Source organism: Phacochoerus africanus, chromosome 11 (assembly GCF_016906955.1).
Source record: "Phacochoerus africanus isolate WHEZ1 chromosome 11, ROS_Pafr_v1, whole genome shotgun sequence".
NCBI classification, from domain to species: Eukaryota; Metazoa; Chordata; class Mammalia; order Artiodactyla; family Suidae; genus Phacochoerus; species Phacochoerus africanus.
Window position 1 is genome coordinate 92,870,869 of NC_062554.1, and position 17,583 is coordinate 92,888,451.

Below are 17,583 nucleotides of genomic sequence, written 5' to 3' on the forward strand. Positions count from 1 at the left end.
TCCCTTCTAATTTCATCATTTATTCTTCATTCTTCTTCTTCCCATTTGACTGGTTTGGAAGTTGTGGGCAGCAATACTTTGAGAGCCAAAGTTTGAAAGTGTGGCCTTTTTGGGGGGTCCACAGTTGTCTGTGGGTGAAAAAAAACAGGCAGCAATTGCCTTTTTCCTGGGTCAGAGAAGAAATAAGTAACTTGGATATGTGTTCAAAAAAGACCCGAATTTCCCCTCAGGTTATTGACACAATCTCCCAGGCAATCCCCAGATTTTTCCCTTTTGAGTCCTCCTAACACGCTCTTCTCAGACATCTGAAAAAGTTTCACAAGTTTTTATCATCATAAACAGGATCAGCCTTCAATTTTTTTTCATGATCCATACAATTCATTAACCCACACTTTATGGTCCCAAAATTATGTTTCCTGCAAAATAAACTTTATAAGGTAGAGTCAGCCTAGACAGTCAGTGAAACATCTGCCAACTCACCATTCTAAACTAAGCCATGTAGCACACCTGGTTTTGATCCTGGTATGTAAGCCCCCCAAATTTATTCTTCAGGCCACCAAGAATGACCATCGAATTAATCTCTTTTGAAATCCCCATTAGTAGTCTAAGGATGCATTTCATTTGGTGGCTGACAAGAGGAAGACTACACTTATGGGCATGGCTACTCTGTGCAGGGACAGATCTGACAAGTTCTTTTTATAGTCAACTATGTTTACCAGCAGGATCAAATTATACCAGTCTACCAAAAATCCCTTGACATTTTCCAAGTAAATCTTTACAAAACATAAGATATTTAAAAAAACTAAAACTCAACTATCAAAATTAATGAAAATAAAGTTAAAACTTACTCCTTGAGCTTTTCAATTTCTTCTGGTGTATATCTAGAAATTTAAAGAAATGTTAAGAAGATCAATTAAAACAAAGAATGCTAAAAACCTTAATAAAAACCACAATTTCACTTAGGGAGCCAAATGTTAAGTCACTTAGCATATGGATAATATTTTTAAAGTAACCAATTTCAAAGCAGATTTATAAAAATCAAAATTAATCCTATTTTCTTTCAAAAAAACCCCAACAAACACTTTAAGCTACAATAAAAGTGAGCACTATAAACAATTTTCTCTACATAAATTCAACATTTAAAATATATTTGCTCCTATGCTGCCTAACTCTGGTGTTATTTCAAGTTAGGTTCAAGTGCTCTAATATCCTAGCTATTCTAAAAAGACTTATGGATGATATTGTAAACTGGAGCCAAAAAGAAAAATCTATGATCAATTCTCACAAGTCACTGAAAAATTTTCTCTTTATTTGTTCTACCTATGCATGGACATCTGACATACTCTTACTCCAAAGTAAAGTTCTTTTTTTTAAGTGGGTAATTATTCAATATAGCCAATGCAATGTTCTTTTAAAAAGCAGTATATAGTAGGTCGCACTATTACCACCCAAAACTCCCAAACAGAAATTTAAAATATGTCAATAACACCATACTATCATTGCATTGAAGATATGATGGCTTTCCACAGATATTACCTATAATAGAAATCCACGCATTTATCCAGAAATTTAGTTATTTTCCACTCTGATTTTTTTAAAAAAAGAAAAAAAGTCACTGTCTTGGAAATTTAACACTATAATGACGAATAGGAAAAATGTTACCAATGAATTTAGAGTTCTTTCATACTTCCTAAATCTTTACCACTATTATATTTCTTACAATGTTACTTTACTACGAAGCAGACTTTGATGTATTAAGTCAGCTAAATCTTAAATCTTAATTACATAAAGGTAATTACATAAGGTAATTTAGATTCTAATTTCTAAGAGAGGCCTTATTGTAAAGAGTTTTCACCCTAGTCACAACATGGACCTGGAGAATAAAAATATTAACAGCATTCAACAGTAATTCATAACTATCTCCAGTTAAGACTTTGATCATAATTTTATTAAAGAAAGACAGTTCCTTAAATATTTGCCCTAAATTACATGAAAACATGCAGCATTACAAGTTTTCATACTTTCCCACATGGTTTCTGTCATCATACATGCGAAGCACTCTTCTATAAACTGCAAACAAAGGCCGGTTCAGACCCCATGCTATAGTCCTGTAGAAATCTTTTCTTTCGTCTTTTGACATCTCAAAGATGATTTCTGTAGCATCTTTTATTCCGCGTGCCTAAATGGGTTACATTTCTTTGATTTAGGGATTTCTGATAAAATGCATATGGACATACTATGCTTTTTAAAAGACTGTTTTATGTTAAAATCATCAATGGCATTCAGAAAGATAATGTATTGATAATTCATAAATAAGTCAAATATAAACTTTAAAATGTTGCAAGAAAGACTAGTGATACTTAAATGTTCCAAAAATAAGTTGTATATAGTTCAATAAAGTCAAGTCCTGCCAACCCCTTTTAAAATTATGAAAAAAAAGTAAATCCTAAGTAGAAAAGGAAGAAAGTCTTAGGAACAAAATCAATAGGCTCAAATAAAGAAAAGATAAACAATGCTAACAATTGGTTCTTTGAAAAGATCCATGAGACTAAATAAAATACAAAAAGATAAAGTCAAGGCAAAACTTAAAAAAAAAAAAAGACAAAACAGTATCAGAGTGAAAAATGGTGCTTAAGTAGAGATGCTACAGTGATTAGACAGTTGAACATTATGAAGATTTTATGGCAATAAATTTGAAAATTTACATAAAATGGATAAATTCCTAGAAAAAGTCAACTTACCAAACCTGACTCAGGAAGAGAAAGAAAATCTAATAAGCACAGACCATTAAGAAAGTTTAATCAGGAGTTCCTGTTGTGGCGCAGCAGAAACGAATCCAACTAGGAACCATGAGGTGGTAGGTTCAATCCCTGGCCTCGCTCAGTGGGTTACGGATCCAGCATTACCGTGAGCTGTGGTATAGGTCACAAATGCGGCTCGGATCTGGCGTTGCTGTGGCTGTGGCATAGGCCAGCAGCTACAGCTCCGATTAGACCCATAGCCTGGGAACCTCCATATGCTGCAGGTGCAGCCCTAAAAAGACAAAAGACCAAAAAAAAAAAGAAAATTTAATCAGGTGTTAATAATTTTCACACAATGAAAACACTAGACCAAGATGACTTCGCAGGTAAATTCCACCAAACAAGTTAAGAGAAACATAATTTTGATGTTAAAATATCCTAAAGATAAAAGGGAGAGGGGCAATTCCCCAATCATTTTAATAGGCTAGTATAACCTCATAGCAAAACCAGAGAGAGCTTCAGAAAAGGTTTTTCAAGCTCAGCTCTTTCATTAAAATCCCCTAAATCCTCCAAACCCAGCAATGTATAAAAAAGTTAATAATCAATACAAAAAGCAAAAACATTTCAGGAGTACAAGTCTGTATTAATTTCAGAAAAATTAGTAGTTAATCACAAGAGGAGATTTGGGGAAAAATGCAAAATTTCAATAGGTATAGAAAAAGCATTCATAAAATCCAACATTCAAAAAGCATAAAGACAGTAATAACTATAAATGGAGTATAATCTCTAAATATTGTGAGTCACTATGTTGCACACCTGAAACTTAGAAAATTTTGTACTATCAACTATCCCTCAAAAAAAAAAAAAGGCGCAAATATTGGAAAAGAAGATTCATTTACAATGTTATATTTGTAGAAATCCCAAAACCTATGAAAAAATTATTTAAGAGTTTTTAACAAGACTGCTGGGTACAAAATCAATAAAGTCATTTGTTTTCTATACAAAGCTCACAAAAAAATTTTTAAAAATTCTCACGATAGCATCAAGATTAGAAAAACATTAGGACAGTCTTCGGCAAGGCATGCAATTCCTTTATAGAGGAAAACATAAAACTATCAAATGACATTAAAGAGGAACTAACTGAAAGAGAACTATAAAATGTTCTTCAATAGAAAGTCAGATGTAAAGGTGTTAATTCCCCTCAAGTTAAAGCAGATTCAATGTAGTCTCAATGAAAGTGTCAAGCTTTTCATTCATGAGAGTTGATCTAAATATTTAATGGAAGAGCTAAGGGCCAAGAAAAACCAAGACACTTGGACTTGCCCCATCAGATATTGGGAATCTGAAGATAGTGCTATACAGGTATAGGTATCAGCAAACAGAACCTAAGAACAAAGTAGAAAACTTTTAAACAAATCTGAAAGTATGAGTAAGGACAGAATGGACATTGTAGACTGAGAGAAGAATGACTTTCCCTAATGAGGCTGGGACAACTGGCATCCATAAAAAACAAAACAAAAACAACCCAGTAACACTGAAACCGTATCTCACATCTTTAGGGGAAAAAAAAATCAGTGTGAAAGGCAAAACTATAATACATGAAAGTATCTTTATGCCTTTGAGTCAAAGGAGGATTTCTTAAACAAACATGCAAAAACGTGCAAGTAAAAAGATGATGACTAATATTGAAATTACGAATCTTTTTTTCATCAAATGACACCTAGAGAGATGGAAAAGATAGGCCATTAAGTGGGACAAGATATGTGTAACACAACTGAAAAACCATTAGTACCCAGCATACATTAAGAATATCTAGGAAATTAAAACAGATAAATGACCCCATAGAAAAGTTAATAAAAGACACAAAAAAGGAATGTCAAAGAGGAAACACAAATGGCAAACAAGCATATAAAAATATGTACTCAGGGAAATAAAAAGAACCCAAATAACAATTAACTGTGGGATGGGTAACTTATAGTATATATATTTGCACAGTGAAACACAGCTAAAAACACCAACAGGGAATGGATCTCAAAAATCACAATACAGAATAAAAGAAGCCAGGTACAAAATATCCAGAGAATGAATTTATATAAATTTCAAAAACAGGTAAAATTACACTGATAATACATTTTATACAATCTTTTAAATGATGAAACTTCATAGTAAAAAGTTTCTCAATTTTAGAATCTTTCCTAAAATTCTTTTATGTAGTTTCAATTCTGCAAATAATTAAATCTAAATGTTTACAAGTATGTAAATGCAAGGCACCGAGTTGCAAGATAACAGTATGGTGAGATGAAAAGATTTTTCTACTCTTTTTTGTTGTTGCTGCTTGTAACAGTACTTTCATTTAGCTTATCCTTTTTACCCAAAATATGGAATATATGCCATCTCATTAATTGGTTTAAAACTGGCTCCACAATGTTCTTTTAAGAGCACCACATAACAGGAGTTCCTGTCGTGGTGCAGCGGAAAGGAATCCGTCTAGGAACCATGAGGTTGTGGGTTTGATCCCTGGCCTTGCTCAGTGGGTTAAGGATCCAGTGTTGCCATGAGCTGTGGTGTAGGTCACAGACACAGCTTGGATCTGGTGTTGCTGTGGCTCTGGTGTAGGCCAGAGGCTACAGCTCTGATTAGACCCCTAGCCTGGGAACCTCCATATGCTGCAGGCGCTGCCCTAAAGAGACCAAAAAACAAACAAACAAAAAGTACCACATAATAAAAAAAAATCATAATCAAAAATCAAGTTATCTTTTTGGATATTTTCTATTTCTGATAATTCTAATATCCTTCTCCCAAACATCCTCAATTAAAATATTAAAGAACTCTTAATTATTCCAACTTCTCATTCTCCTCCTTAACCTATATCTAGCCACTAGGCTTCCTCAGAACAACTTGCTTATCTGCCCTTTCCCTGCCAATTCTATTTCAACTACTACAGTTTAAAGTTTACTACCTTCACCTAGTCAGCTGAAATGGTTATCTAAAAGGTCTTTTTTGGAGTTCCCGTCGTGGCTCAGTGTTTAAAGAATCAATCCATGAGGTTTGATCCCTGCCCTTGCTCAGTGGGTTAAGGATCCGGCGTTGCCATGAGCTGTGGTGTAGGTCACAGATGCGGTTCGGATCTGGTGTTGCTGTGGCTATGGCACAGGCCTGCAGCTACAGCTCAGATTCGACCCCTAGCCTGGGAACCTCCATATGCCATGTGTGTGGCCCTATAAAAGACAAAATAAATAAATAAAAGGTCTTTTTTTTTTGGCTGTGCCTGTGATATATAGAACTTTCTGGGCCAGGGACTGAATCCGTGCCGCAGCTCTGCAACCATTGTAGCAATACCAGATCCTCAACCCGCTACACCACACATGATTTATTAACTTTAGATAGAAAGTTTTTATCTAGGAGTTCCCATCATGGCTCAGTGGTTAATGAATCTGACTAGGAACCGTGAGGTTTCGGGTTTGATCCCTGGCCTTGCTCAGTGGGTTAAGGATCCGGCATTGCCACGAGTTGGGGTGTAGGTTGCAAATGCAGCTTGGATCCCGAGTTGCTGTGGCTCTGGTGTAGGCCGGTGGCCACAGCTCTGATTAGACCCCTAGCCTGGGAACCTCCATATGCCTTGGGAGCAGCCCTAGAAAAGGCAAAAAAAGACAAAAAAAAAGTTTCTATCTAAAAGATCTTAATCATCAAGTTGCCCTTTAATCATAAAGTTGAAAGAGTCCTTAAAAAATCATCTACTCCAATCCTGGAATAGAAACTAGCTTAATTTCCAAAATTCAATGTTCTTACCAACCTATTACTGCCTTATCTAAACCTGTGGCATTTTTCCAAACTTAACTGAAAGTGTATGTGACCAGTGGACAACTTTTACTACACTTCCAGACACATTTCAGTGGTCATTCTATTTCCGTTTCTCTGGAAACAATTATTAGCTTGGTGGGAAGGCTCTTTTCTTCACTAATAAAGAATTAAAGTTCTTTACTCTTTATAATTCATAAAGAGGAGCTTGGGAAGAGTGTGGCTTAAAATTAAGCTTATGAATGTGGACATTTTAGGCGGTGGTGTATCTGTAACAGTGAAAAATTATAAACAAACTAAATATTAGACAATATCTGAGGATGAATAATCTGAGAATGAATAAGTTGATATTTAGAGGATGGTTAAATAAACACTGTACACTTCCCATTCACAAACAACGCTAATGGTCTACATTTCAATCATGCACTATTTGAACTCCATTACCAGGATGATTCACAAGTCCCTGGAAAGATTTCCTTGAGAAGAGCACAGATCTGTTTCAAAGATCTCTCACTTATTTAAGTTAGTAGTTTTTCTCATTTTCTGTAGGACAGAATTCTAATTCTTTGGCCTGGACTTTAAACCACAAGTTCTAGAGGCTAATTATCTTGCTTCAAGTAAAGGGGCTATTTTAATGTGCTCTGGGTTTGATCTCTGAATCTTTGGTACTCATCATTTACTCATGCTCTTTCCTCTAGCCATATTCTACCCTAGGTCCTATCCCTTTCTTCAAGACTCCGCTAAGTATTTTTCCAAATATTTTTCATAACTGCCTGAGGAAAAACCTCCTTCTTTGTTCCCATGCAGAATTCACAGGTATCACTCACCAAGTACAAAACTCTGTATCATTCTTCACATGTTCTAGCATTCCCTCATGCACTGTTGGCTTTTCAAAAGCAAACACTATACTAAGGCAATTCATATCTCTAGTGCTTTAAAAACACTATTTTCAACAGACATTTAATGAAGAGGATGACTAAGCTGTCAAGACATATAAGCTTGAACATGGAAATTAACTAATTTTTTTTTAAAGAAAAGGACTAGGTGATGTCATAAACTTATTCAAAGAAGATGAACATCTTAGGCTTTATACAACATAAACTTAAAACCCCAATTAATAGGCTACTTGAAAAGACAGGGCTTTTAGATCCTGAGAGGCTATAAAATTTTGTCTTAGCTTCAGGGTGTTAACTAAAGCAATAGAGCTATTTTAAACTGAGAACTCAAAAGGTGTTAAAAATGTATTATAATCATATACCTTAGAATTATTAGTTACAACATACTAGCCAATCAACCACTACATAATTACTGAAAAGCTCCTAATTAAGTACCATATACAATATGCTGCTTTTTGATATTTTTGCAATTGGAAGTGAAAAAATTAATGGAACAAAAAAATATGCCTAAGATACCTTCAAATAGCGTTCAATATTGTTCATCAAAATATCAATTTCTTCCTTGGACCACATCCCCTGCTTCCATTTATGGCCTTTAAAAGAAAGCAAGCAATGTTAGAGAAAGTGTTATTCCTTGAGAGGAATAAAATGTAACTAATTTAATTTCTTATTCATCTGAAATCTGAAAAATTTCCAGGTAAAGCTGCTTTTGTAACCTCTGGTTTTTAAGAAAGAATATATCTGACCCTACTAAATAGAGATAATGATAAGTAAAACATTCAAAAAAAATTCCTATTAGTTGTATCTCTTATTGGACTGCTAAAAAGACTTATAAAAAACATAAAGCCAAATCATGCTCAAAACTTTTTCAAAAGTTTCTCCAATGAAAAATAAATTTTACGGGCAAAAAACTACAGGTGTAAAAGATTCTGGGACAAGGTAAACAATATATTGGATACCAACTGAATAATTTATTCTTAAAGAGTATTTACAGTACAGTGGTTGAAATAATCAATTTACTTTTTTCTTTCCTTACTTCAGAGTGGCATATACACAACCCCTACTTTTTCACAGTGGCTCCTAGCGATCACACATACTACACAGCAGCATCAACTATAAACACTTATTTTAAACCTCTAAGCTGCCTCTAAGATCAAAATTAGTAGTAGAACTTAGAAAAGGCTTGACTTCCAAATCCCATAAGGAGTAATTGTATTGTCTTTTATTCCCCCACCTCACCCCCACCGCCCCCCTCATAGCATATGGAAGTTCCCAAGCTAGGGACTGAATCTGAGCCCCAGCTGCAGCAATGCCGGATACTTCAACCCACCACACCAGGCCTAGATCAAACTCAGGCCATTGCAGTGACCCAAGCTGCTACAGTAGGATCTCAATCCATTGCACCATAGCTGGAACTCTTGAACTGTCTTTTAAATGACACCACTGTGCGTATAACCAACCTTATATGAGAGAAATAATGATCAATTCTTAAAAAACAAATGTCAGTTTCATGGTCTCATTCAGAGCCAACTCGCGCACTCAATTAGTCTATTCAATCATAATTATGAAGCCCCAACTCAGACTGCAAGCTCTTTTTAACCTCCATTTTTTCCACTGGACACTAAAATTCAGTGCATATCTTACCTTTATTAGTCAGAGAATCCTTATCTTCTTTAGTTGTAAACCAGGCTTGGCTAACGGCTGAAACTTCCTCATTACCCAAGGGAGATATTTCATCTAGTTGCTCATTCTGTAGAATCTTGAAAAGGTAAAAGTGATTAAAAAAAAAAACCAAAAAAAGTAGTAGCTTGATTTAATACCCAATCTGATTCATCTTTGTAATGTTAAGCATTACAACTTTAATATAGTAATATAAAAATCATCACAAAATCATGGTCCCCTTATTGTTTACTCACAACTTTGTTTTAGCCAATCTCTAAAGCTGATTCCTACCTTCCTTATACCTTCTTTTCAAAGAGCTGTGTGGTACTACTTTTTATTATTGAAGTAGTATATATTAAGAAGTGTGTTTAAAAAAAAAGCTTTATTGACATATAATCCACAAATCATAAAATCCCTTTAAAGTATATAATTCAGTGGCTTTCAGAATATTTATGCAACTATCCACCTGGTACATTTTCAACCAAGGACATACCTAATCTAGCAAATTATGCAGGAAAAAAGCTGTTTTTAAGAGACGTGGCCTTAGGTTAAAGAGACCTAGAGTGTAAGTGAGGAAGATTTAGCAACAGACTATTATGGGTAGATCAAGATAAGGGGAGAGTCACAAGCTTAGTAACCACTCAACCCAGTTTGGTCTCTGAAGTGGATCAACTACTAAGCTATGGCACTTTCTGGAGGTCCTAACAAAGACTGAACTGTTTCTTGAGTAAGGAGAAACTGCATCTCTCCTTTCAAGAGGAAATGAAATTCATCTCACTTGGAAAGAGAGAAGCTGTCAGTGAACAGCCAAAGCACAAGAAGGAGATAAGCCATGCCTCTATTTTCAATCTACTTTATTTTTACATCTTGTGATAAAGAATATACTGTATTTATAAAAGTGTTTTTTAAATCCATGGGCAAAAGCTAGAAATCACTGGAATATTAAAAATTTTATAACCCTGTATACATGTGTCATATACTTTAGATTTCTTTCTTTTAAAGAATCAACAGGACTTAATAAAGCTGAGAATTGAGACAGACTAGATGATGATATTCAAGGCCTCTTACATTCTGAAGATCACAATTTTCTAAGTTTTGACAAAGAAGTTATTCGTCAAGAGCAATACATAGAGCTATCAAAACACCTTGATACATATAATATCTATTTTTAAAGAAAAGTAATGTAGAAAATCTCCTGAGGTCATCTTCTATTAATCAGTTAGTTAAAATTACCATTCCCAAAGCAAGTCTAGATATATAGCAAAGCCCACTCTATGAATCTCAGGAATAAACCTGTCACGCTGATTAATTGTTGTCTTTAGGCAAAAACTTAATGCCTTATGGCTCAAATTTTCCTGAAGAAGATTTACAATTATTAAACCATATAATGTTAAACATGATTTATCTAAAGATAAACATTTCTACTCACTGAATAACTCTTGCAACCACAAACTATTACACACATTGGAAGTTTTTTAGTTTATAATTATTTTTCAAGCTAGTCCTATTACTGGAACAAGAAAAGGGGCACTAACTATTAAACTATGTGAGGTAACTACACCCAGTTTGACACAAAATGACATGGCAAAAAGCACACTATTTAAAAATTTTTAATTATGCTGACTTTCACTCCTAATATTAATCTTATTAAAAAATCAGAAATTATTATAAGTTTTTCATCCACTAAAAAGGGAGGATAATAATAACAGGGAGTTCCTGTTGTGGCTCAGCAGAAACGAATCCAACTAGTTATCCATGAGGATACGGGTTTGATCCCTGGTCTTCCTCAGTGGGTTAAGGGTCCAGCGTTGCCATGAGCTGTGGTGCAGGTTGCAGACATGGCTCAGATCTGGCATTGCTGTGGCTATGGTGTAGGCTGGCAGCTGTAGTTCCAATCAGACCCCTAGCCTGGGAAATTTCATGTGCTGTGGGTATGGCCCTAAAAAGTGAAAAACAAAACAAAACAAAAAGTCATAATAAACCAAGAAGCTAAAGTTAAATTGTAACTCATTAGCTCTTCAGAAATAATCCAAACAAAACAACCCTGTAACTTGCCTAACGAACACTGCATTATGTTCTACCTCATAATAACTAGGCTGTAAACCAAACCACGCAGTTATTTTTAATGTGAAAAAACATAATGGAAGGGAGACTACATAGTCTGTGAATCTGAAGTGAATTTGACAAGACGTACTCTGAAGAAAGAATTTACTCTCTTGTTTCAGAGGGTTTAGAAAAAATTTGTCCAAATCCTCATTGAAAATGCAGGGCAGATTATGAGCTCTCTAGCCTGGCTCAAAGCTATTTGAAGTCTATTAGAGACTTGCTTTTCTGGAAATCCGTCATTCTAGAACCACTGTGAAGCTCCCCACTACAAGGGGTTCACAGTGCACCTACCTAAGATGTCCTTAGTCCCTGATGTTACTTATCAACTTGTAACTATTTTACTTTTTAGCTGAAGAGTAGTCATTGTGATGCTTCAGTAAGAAAAATAAAATAATGGTGCGATATCTCTGGTTACTACTTTAAAATATTTTAGTATAGGAAGAGATGAAGCAGAAGGACAAGCTACTGAAAAGGACAATCAGCCAGAGATAAACTGACAAGTAAAATAGATTGAAGCTGTAAGTACTGAAGAGAGGAAAGAATTCTGATTACTTTTGGTAGAAATAACTTATGAGACAGGCACCAAAAGGAATCACCATAACTACAACTGTTATAATTAAAATCTATGTGAAATGACTAGCCTTCATTCACATAAGAGCAGAGAACACATGGAGCTTTTCTAAGTCAGTCACTACAGATAAGTGCTGTGTAAAACTTAAAAAGTTTTATATCTCACTCAATATCTCACATAACTGAGAGATAAAATTTAAAGTCATTTAACAGCTCAAATAAGATCACTTCAAGTAGATACAGAATGCACGTGTATCATCTGTTTCAAAAGACATGAGCCACTCTACAGGGAATGAATTTTAAAATTCTATCTTCGCTTATAAAATTTTGAGACTCAGATATGTGCGGACTACAAGTATGAATGAGTAAGTCTTACCTCCACTTTGTGGTTGCTACTCTGTCGGAGAAAACACATTCTCATCATTTTATCACTTAAGGTATGTGTAAAAGATACTCTTCTGGCAGCCAGTAAAAAGACTTACTGTACCTGGATCTGTGTCACAGTTCCCTCAGTAATCTCATCATCTGCCACCTCTGTGGTTGCAGTCATGGTCACCTCAAAGCTCTGATCATTCTCTGAAACTTGGAGAAAAAGAACAGTTCAATTCCAGAATAATAATGGCATGTCCTAATTATTTTAGAAAAACACCCAAGGAATATGTATGTGATTATCTAATTTCTTAACACGCTCCTTGCCTATATATCCATAAATATGTGTGTGTGTATACACACATACACATCCATATATTTGCTTGACAAATAACTATTGTGTATCTAATATATACTAGGTATTGCTCAGGTTGATGGGAAGACAACATTAGGCAAATAACCAAAAATTCTGCCTTCATGGCACTTATAGTCTAGAGGAGAAGACACAAAATGAAGACAGTATTATGTTGGAAAAGTATTAAGGAGAAAATAATAGAGCATGAAAGGACATGTATTGGGAGTGGAGAAGTGTTGGAAATTTTAGATGGGAGGCCAGGAAATGTAACCAGGATTTGGAACAAATCGAGGAAGGGAGCTAATCATGTTGCTATCTTGAGGAAAAGCATTTCAAGCAGATGGAAAGCCAAGTGCAAAGGCTCTGAGATAAGAGCATATGTAGACTGTTCATAGAACAGCAAGGAGGACAGTGTGGCCAGAGCAGCCCAAACAAAACAATGCATGGGGACTCGAAGGATACTGTAAAGACTTTGGCTTTCAGATGAGGTGGCCACTGGAAAATTCAGAGTAGAGGAGTGATACAAAGTGATTTTTAGTTTAACAATCACTCTGGCTGCGATGGGGAAAAGAGCCTGAAGGGCAGCATGGGCTGGAGAGAGATCAGGAAGAAGCAAATTAAATAATCTAGACAAAAGAGGTCAGTGGCTGGCACTAGAGTGAAGGCAACTGAGGATGATGAGAGGTGGTTCAAACTGTGGATATATTTTGATGGTAGAGCCAACGGGGTTTGTGGATATACCAAATATGAAAGAAAATGCAAAGTCAAGAATGGTATTAAAGTTTTTGTTTGTTTGTTTTTTAATCTGAGCTACTGAAAGAATGCAACTGCCATTAATGAGATGGGGAAGACTAGAAGAAGCAAGTTTAAAAATTTAGGAAGTTTCAAGAGCTCAGTTTCAAACATATTAGTTCAGATACTCACTAAACGTCTACTGTTAAGAGAAGTCTGGACTGGAATAAATCTGGGAGTCATCACCACAGGCAGAATTTAAAACCATGAATTCCAGAGAGTGAGTAAAAAAACAAAACAAAACAAAACAAAAACAGAAGCAACGTAAGAACTGAGTCCTGGGGCACTCCACATTTAGAGTTTGGGGAGACATGGACAAGTCAGCTTAAGTGACTAAGAAGGAACAGAGAAGTAAAAAAATTAGAGAAATGTGTTCTTCGGAAGCCAAGTTACAAAGTGTTTCAGGGAGAAGGGGGTGATAAAAATTGTGTAAAATTGTGGGCAGGTCAAGTAAGACAGAGACAAAAAAATCACCATTGGATTTAGCAAGAAAAAGGAGCCCTGGGCAGAGCAGTTTTGGTGTACTGACAGAGGTGAAAGACCAGAGTGGGTTTAAGGAACAAGGGAAGAAATGGAGGCAAGTACAGGCAATTCTTTACTTGGATCTAAAGGGAAGGAAAGAAAATGGATGGGAGCCTAAAGTGGGCTAATAGGACTTTTTATTTTAAAAAAGAAATTACAGTATGTATGTTAACGCTGATAGGAATGATCCATAGCGAATGAAAACTGGCGATTCAGAACAGAAAGGAAAGAATTCCTACAACATCTTTGAGTGGGCAAAAGGGAGGGGGGGTCTAGCACACTGAAGGGCTGGCCTCGGCTGGGAAAAAGACAGAATATATGGACATATACACATGAGAGTATGTACTTGTAGTAGTGGAAACTAACAGAATTCATTTTCTGGTCAATTAAGTTTTTTCAGTAAAGTAGGAAGCACGGATATCAGTTGAAAATGAAAAAGGTGGAGCAAGTACAGGAGGTTTCAGGATGTATGAAATAGTCATCTCAGAGGGGGAGAAAGAACACCAGATTAGTACTGTATGATTGGTAGGCAACATAGAGGGCCCGCTTCAAGTTAAAGATCATAAATTTAAAGTGATACCAGTCAGCATCCTTGTGTGCTTTTCCCCCAATCCCTCTCAGTTACGAGTACAGACATAAATAGGCTGACAGACTGAACTAGGGTTGTGGTTTTATCAAAGAACAATGAGGTGAGGGGAGAAAAAAAAAAAGGTTTGAGGGTAAATTCAAAACAGTGATAATGATTCACCATGAAAATGGAAACCCAGTAAAGAGGAAAAAAGAATACAAGTAAAGAAAGAATAATCTAAAAGTGGTAAGGTCAGTGGGTCCCAGTGGGGCAAAGGATTGCAAAAGCATTAGAGGAAGTAAGCTAGAAAGATAGGAATTAGTGGTAGGAAAACAAAGTCTGAAGTAGATTGCAAATGGACTGCAGTTAATTTGTAATGGTGAGAGTGGTGATGGGAGTGACAAACGAGGGAGTGTGAAGAACAAAAGGAATCAGAGGCTCAGTAACTGCAACAATCATCTAAATGAATAATCACCAAGAGTTATAACCATGAACAAGTAATGGAGTAAATGTGGTTGTAGATGACAGAGAAATGGTAAGTGGTCTACACTGATTAACATGAGAGTTAAGAGAACCTTTAAGGCTCAAATAGATAATTTTATCAGTTTTATAAAGCACATTAAAAAAACCCTGAATATTTAAATTTTAAAACTAATATTCACCTCCATGAAGTCTAGCATAAAGGACTTGCCTATTTAATCATTCACAAATGGTGATGGATATAGGACTTCATGCTTTTATATGACTTTTTTAATGCAGAAACTTTTCCAGGTTGATTTTATCAGCATACTTCTTACAAATCCAGGGACCTTCAAGCTGCTTTTCATAAATTCAGTCTTACTGTAAATGAGGTTCCAGAATATCCTTCTTGCATGGTGATGCTATGATTCAACATCAAGCAGCTCATGTGCTTTTATGTCACACATTGACACTGTCTTACCCAGTGAAGTGAATGAGAGTATGAAGGATTCAGTCTAACATTATAAAACAGAACAAAATATCAAGTATAGTATGATAATGTTCAAGGCATTCTACTTTAACCTGATTTGGTTAATTGATTTATTAACCAGTCATAATTTGTATCACCATAATAAAAAATTCTGGGGAGTTCCTGCCATGGTGCAGTGGTTAACGAATCCAACTAGGAACCATGAGGTTGCGGGTTTGATCCCTGGCCTCGCTCAGTGGGTTAGGGATCTGGCGTTGCCATGAGCTGTGGTGTAGATCACAGACACAGCTCGTATCTCAGAGTTGCTGTGGCTGTGGCACAGGCCACAGCTCTGATTAGACCCCTAGCCTGGGAACCTCCATATGCCATGGGTGTGGCCTTAGAAAAGACATAAAAAAAAAAAAAATTCTGGCTTATTTAAATATTTTTATTTTATTATATCCTGAGGATGTAACATTCAGTACAATGACATAGTTAAGAATACCAAACTGCGTATTTGAAAGTGGCTAAGAAAGTAGAACTTAAAAGTTCTTATCACAAGAAAAAAAATTGTAACTGTGTGGTAGAAGATGTTACTAGACAAATTCTGCTGATCACTTCACAATATATACATCTACAGAATCATTATGTAGTACACTTGACACTAATATAATGTGACATGTCAATTATGTCTGAATTTAAAAAAATCTCAGATTAGAAAATGTTTATACAGGAAAATGTTTATCTGTACAGATGGGCCAATCAAGTTTTAAAACTGAATCATAATACAATGATAATCAAATTAGGAAAGAGTTTTAAAAATCATGCGAATCACCATTAGAAGGAAAGATCATTTAATTAGAAGTACTTAGTAAATGCTACAACTAGAAGCAGATGTAATTACTAACATTAATACCATTTTTCAATAAAGTCTCAGAGTAAACTTAGATAATTATGGGTTTTTTTCCTGCTTAGTTCAATGAGCAATTAACTCCAAATATAGAGTATATATCTACTTATGAAGACATGATTTTCCACAATGAAAACCTACTCTTAATTTTTTATCATTGGATGCTGATGTGATCTTGCTTGATGCTGAGTGTAAAATAAAAGTTCTTGGATATGGCAAGACCCTCCTTTGTGCGAAGTGCCACCGACAGCCCGTGGCCCCAACCCCATTGACAAGGACTAAGATATCTACTCCAGCTATGTAGGGCTACCAAAGGTCAACATGATTCTTATATTTCTAAACAAATCAGAAATATAAGTTAACATTACAGTTGGTGTATTGTAGTCTTTCACCAAGAGAATTCCACCCAAAATACCACACCTCCTTGGAATCCAGTCTACTCTAAAACATCTTGGAATATAAACATTTTAAGAACTTTTTTAGTGAGAATAAATTTATCAGGCTTCTTCTAACTTTCGTTTAGCCATATACCACATGAGAGCATAAACTACAAGAACCAGAATGCCTGGTTATGACCTTATACATCTCTGTGCTTTAGGTTTCTTGTTTATAACTAGGGACAAAAAAATCTACTCTAGAGCATCCTTTCTCAATGAGGGCAAATGTGCTTCTTGGGAGAGGAGGTGAAAAAACTCTTACTCTTCTTATTAAGCAATGAGATACATACAGTACATTAAAGAAGAGAACAACAGCAGTATATATGTGATATAATTTCATGGGGGAGAGCATGATTATGAAAAAATGTTTAAAAAGATTGGGGGGTCAATTAAAAAAAGTTGAGAAGATTAAATAAGGCAATATATGTAAAATATTTAGAGACATGCCTGGCACATAAATAAGCACTCATTAAGTGTTGGCTAAAAAGAGTTTTTTTTTTTTTAATTAAATAAGAAAAATAATGGGTCCAAGTATACCTTGAAATGCCAATTTAATCTCTTGCAGTCTAAATTTTGATTCAAAAGGAAACTCTATGTTCTTAATACACAGTGACTTACGTGGAAGTGCAACAACTGATATGCAAGGAGTGGAATCATCAATACTTTGATCATCCTCAGAAGACAGACAAAGCCTTTTATGTGGAGGTTCAGTACTATCTTCTGAGTCTATTTCATCAGCTTCTAATAAAACAAAATAAAAAACAAAAATCTCAAAATCTTCAAATCAATAAGGAGATAACTTAATCTTCAACAGGTAATGACTGTAAAACAACTTTCTGATTTGCTAAGTTAACTCAACCAAGTTGCGCAAGTGGGGCTCACTGCCCTCTCTACACCTACTGTAGTAGGTAAGCTCCTATTCTTAGGGC

At 35.4% G+C, this 17,583-nt stretch overlaps 1 protein-coding gene across 4 annotated transcripts in view; it reads right to left on the reverse strand.

The window, feature by feature from the left end:
• Positions 1–17,583, reverse strand: part of DMTF1 (cyclin D binding myb like transcription factor 1) — a 45,712-nt gene that overhangs the window by 14,482 nt on the left and 13,647 nt on the right. For 2 of the 4 annotated variants that reach the window (XM_047752928.1, XM_047752927.1), the window contains 6 exons: positions 17,273–17,395; positions 12,261–12,355; positions 9,080–9,194; positions 7,952–8,028; positions 2,022–2,179; positions 849–881 (listed from right to left, as the gene is read on the reverse strand). In XM_047752928.1, coding sequence (XP_047608884.1) covers positions 849–881; positions 2,022–2,179; positions 7,952–8,028; positions 9,080–9,194; positions 12,261–12,355; positions 17,273–17,395 — 601 coding nt within the window. Of the gene's footprint in view, positions 1–848; positions 882–2,021; positions 2,180–7,951; positions 8,029–9,079; positions 9,195–12,260; positions 12,356–15,041; positions 15,354–17,272; positions 17,396–17,583 lie in introns of those variants that run through there. The other 2 variants (XM_047752930.1, XM_047752929.1) reach the window with 2 other exon arrangements.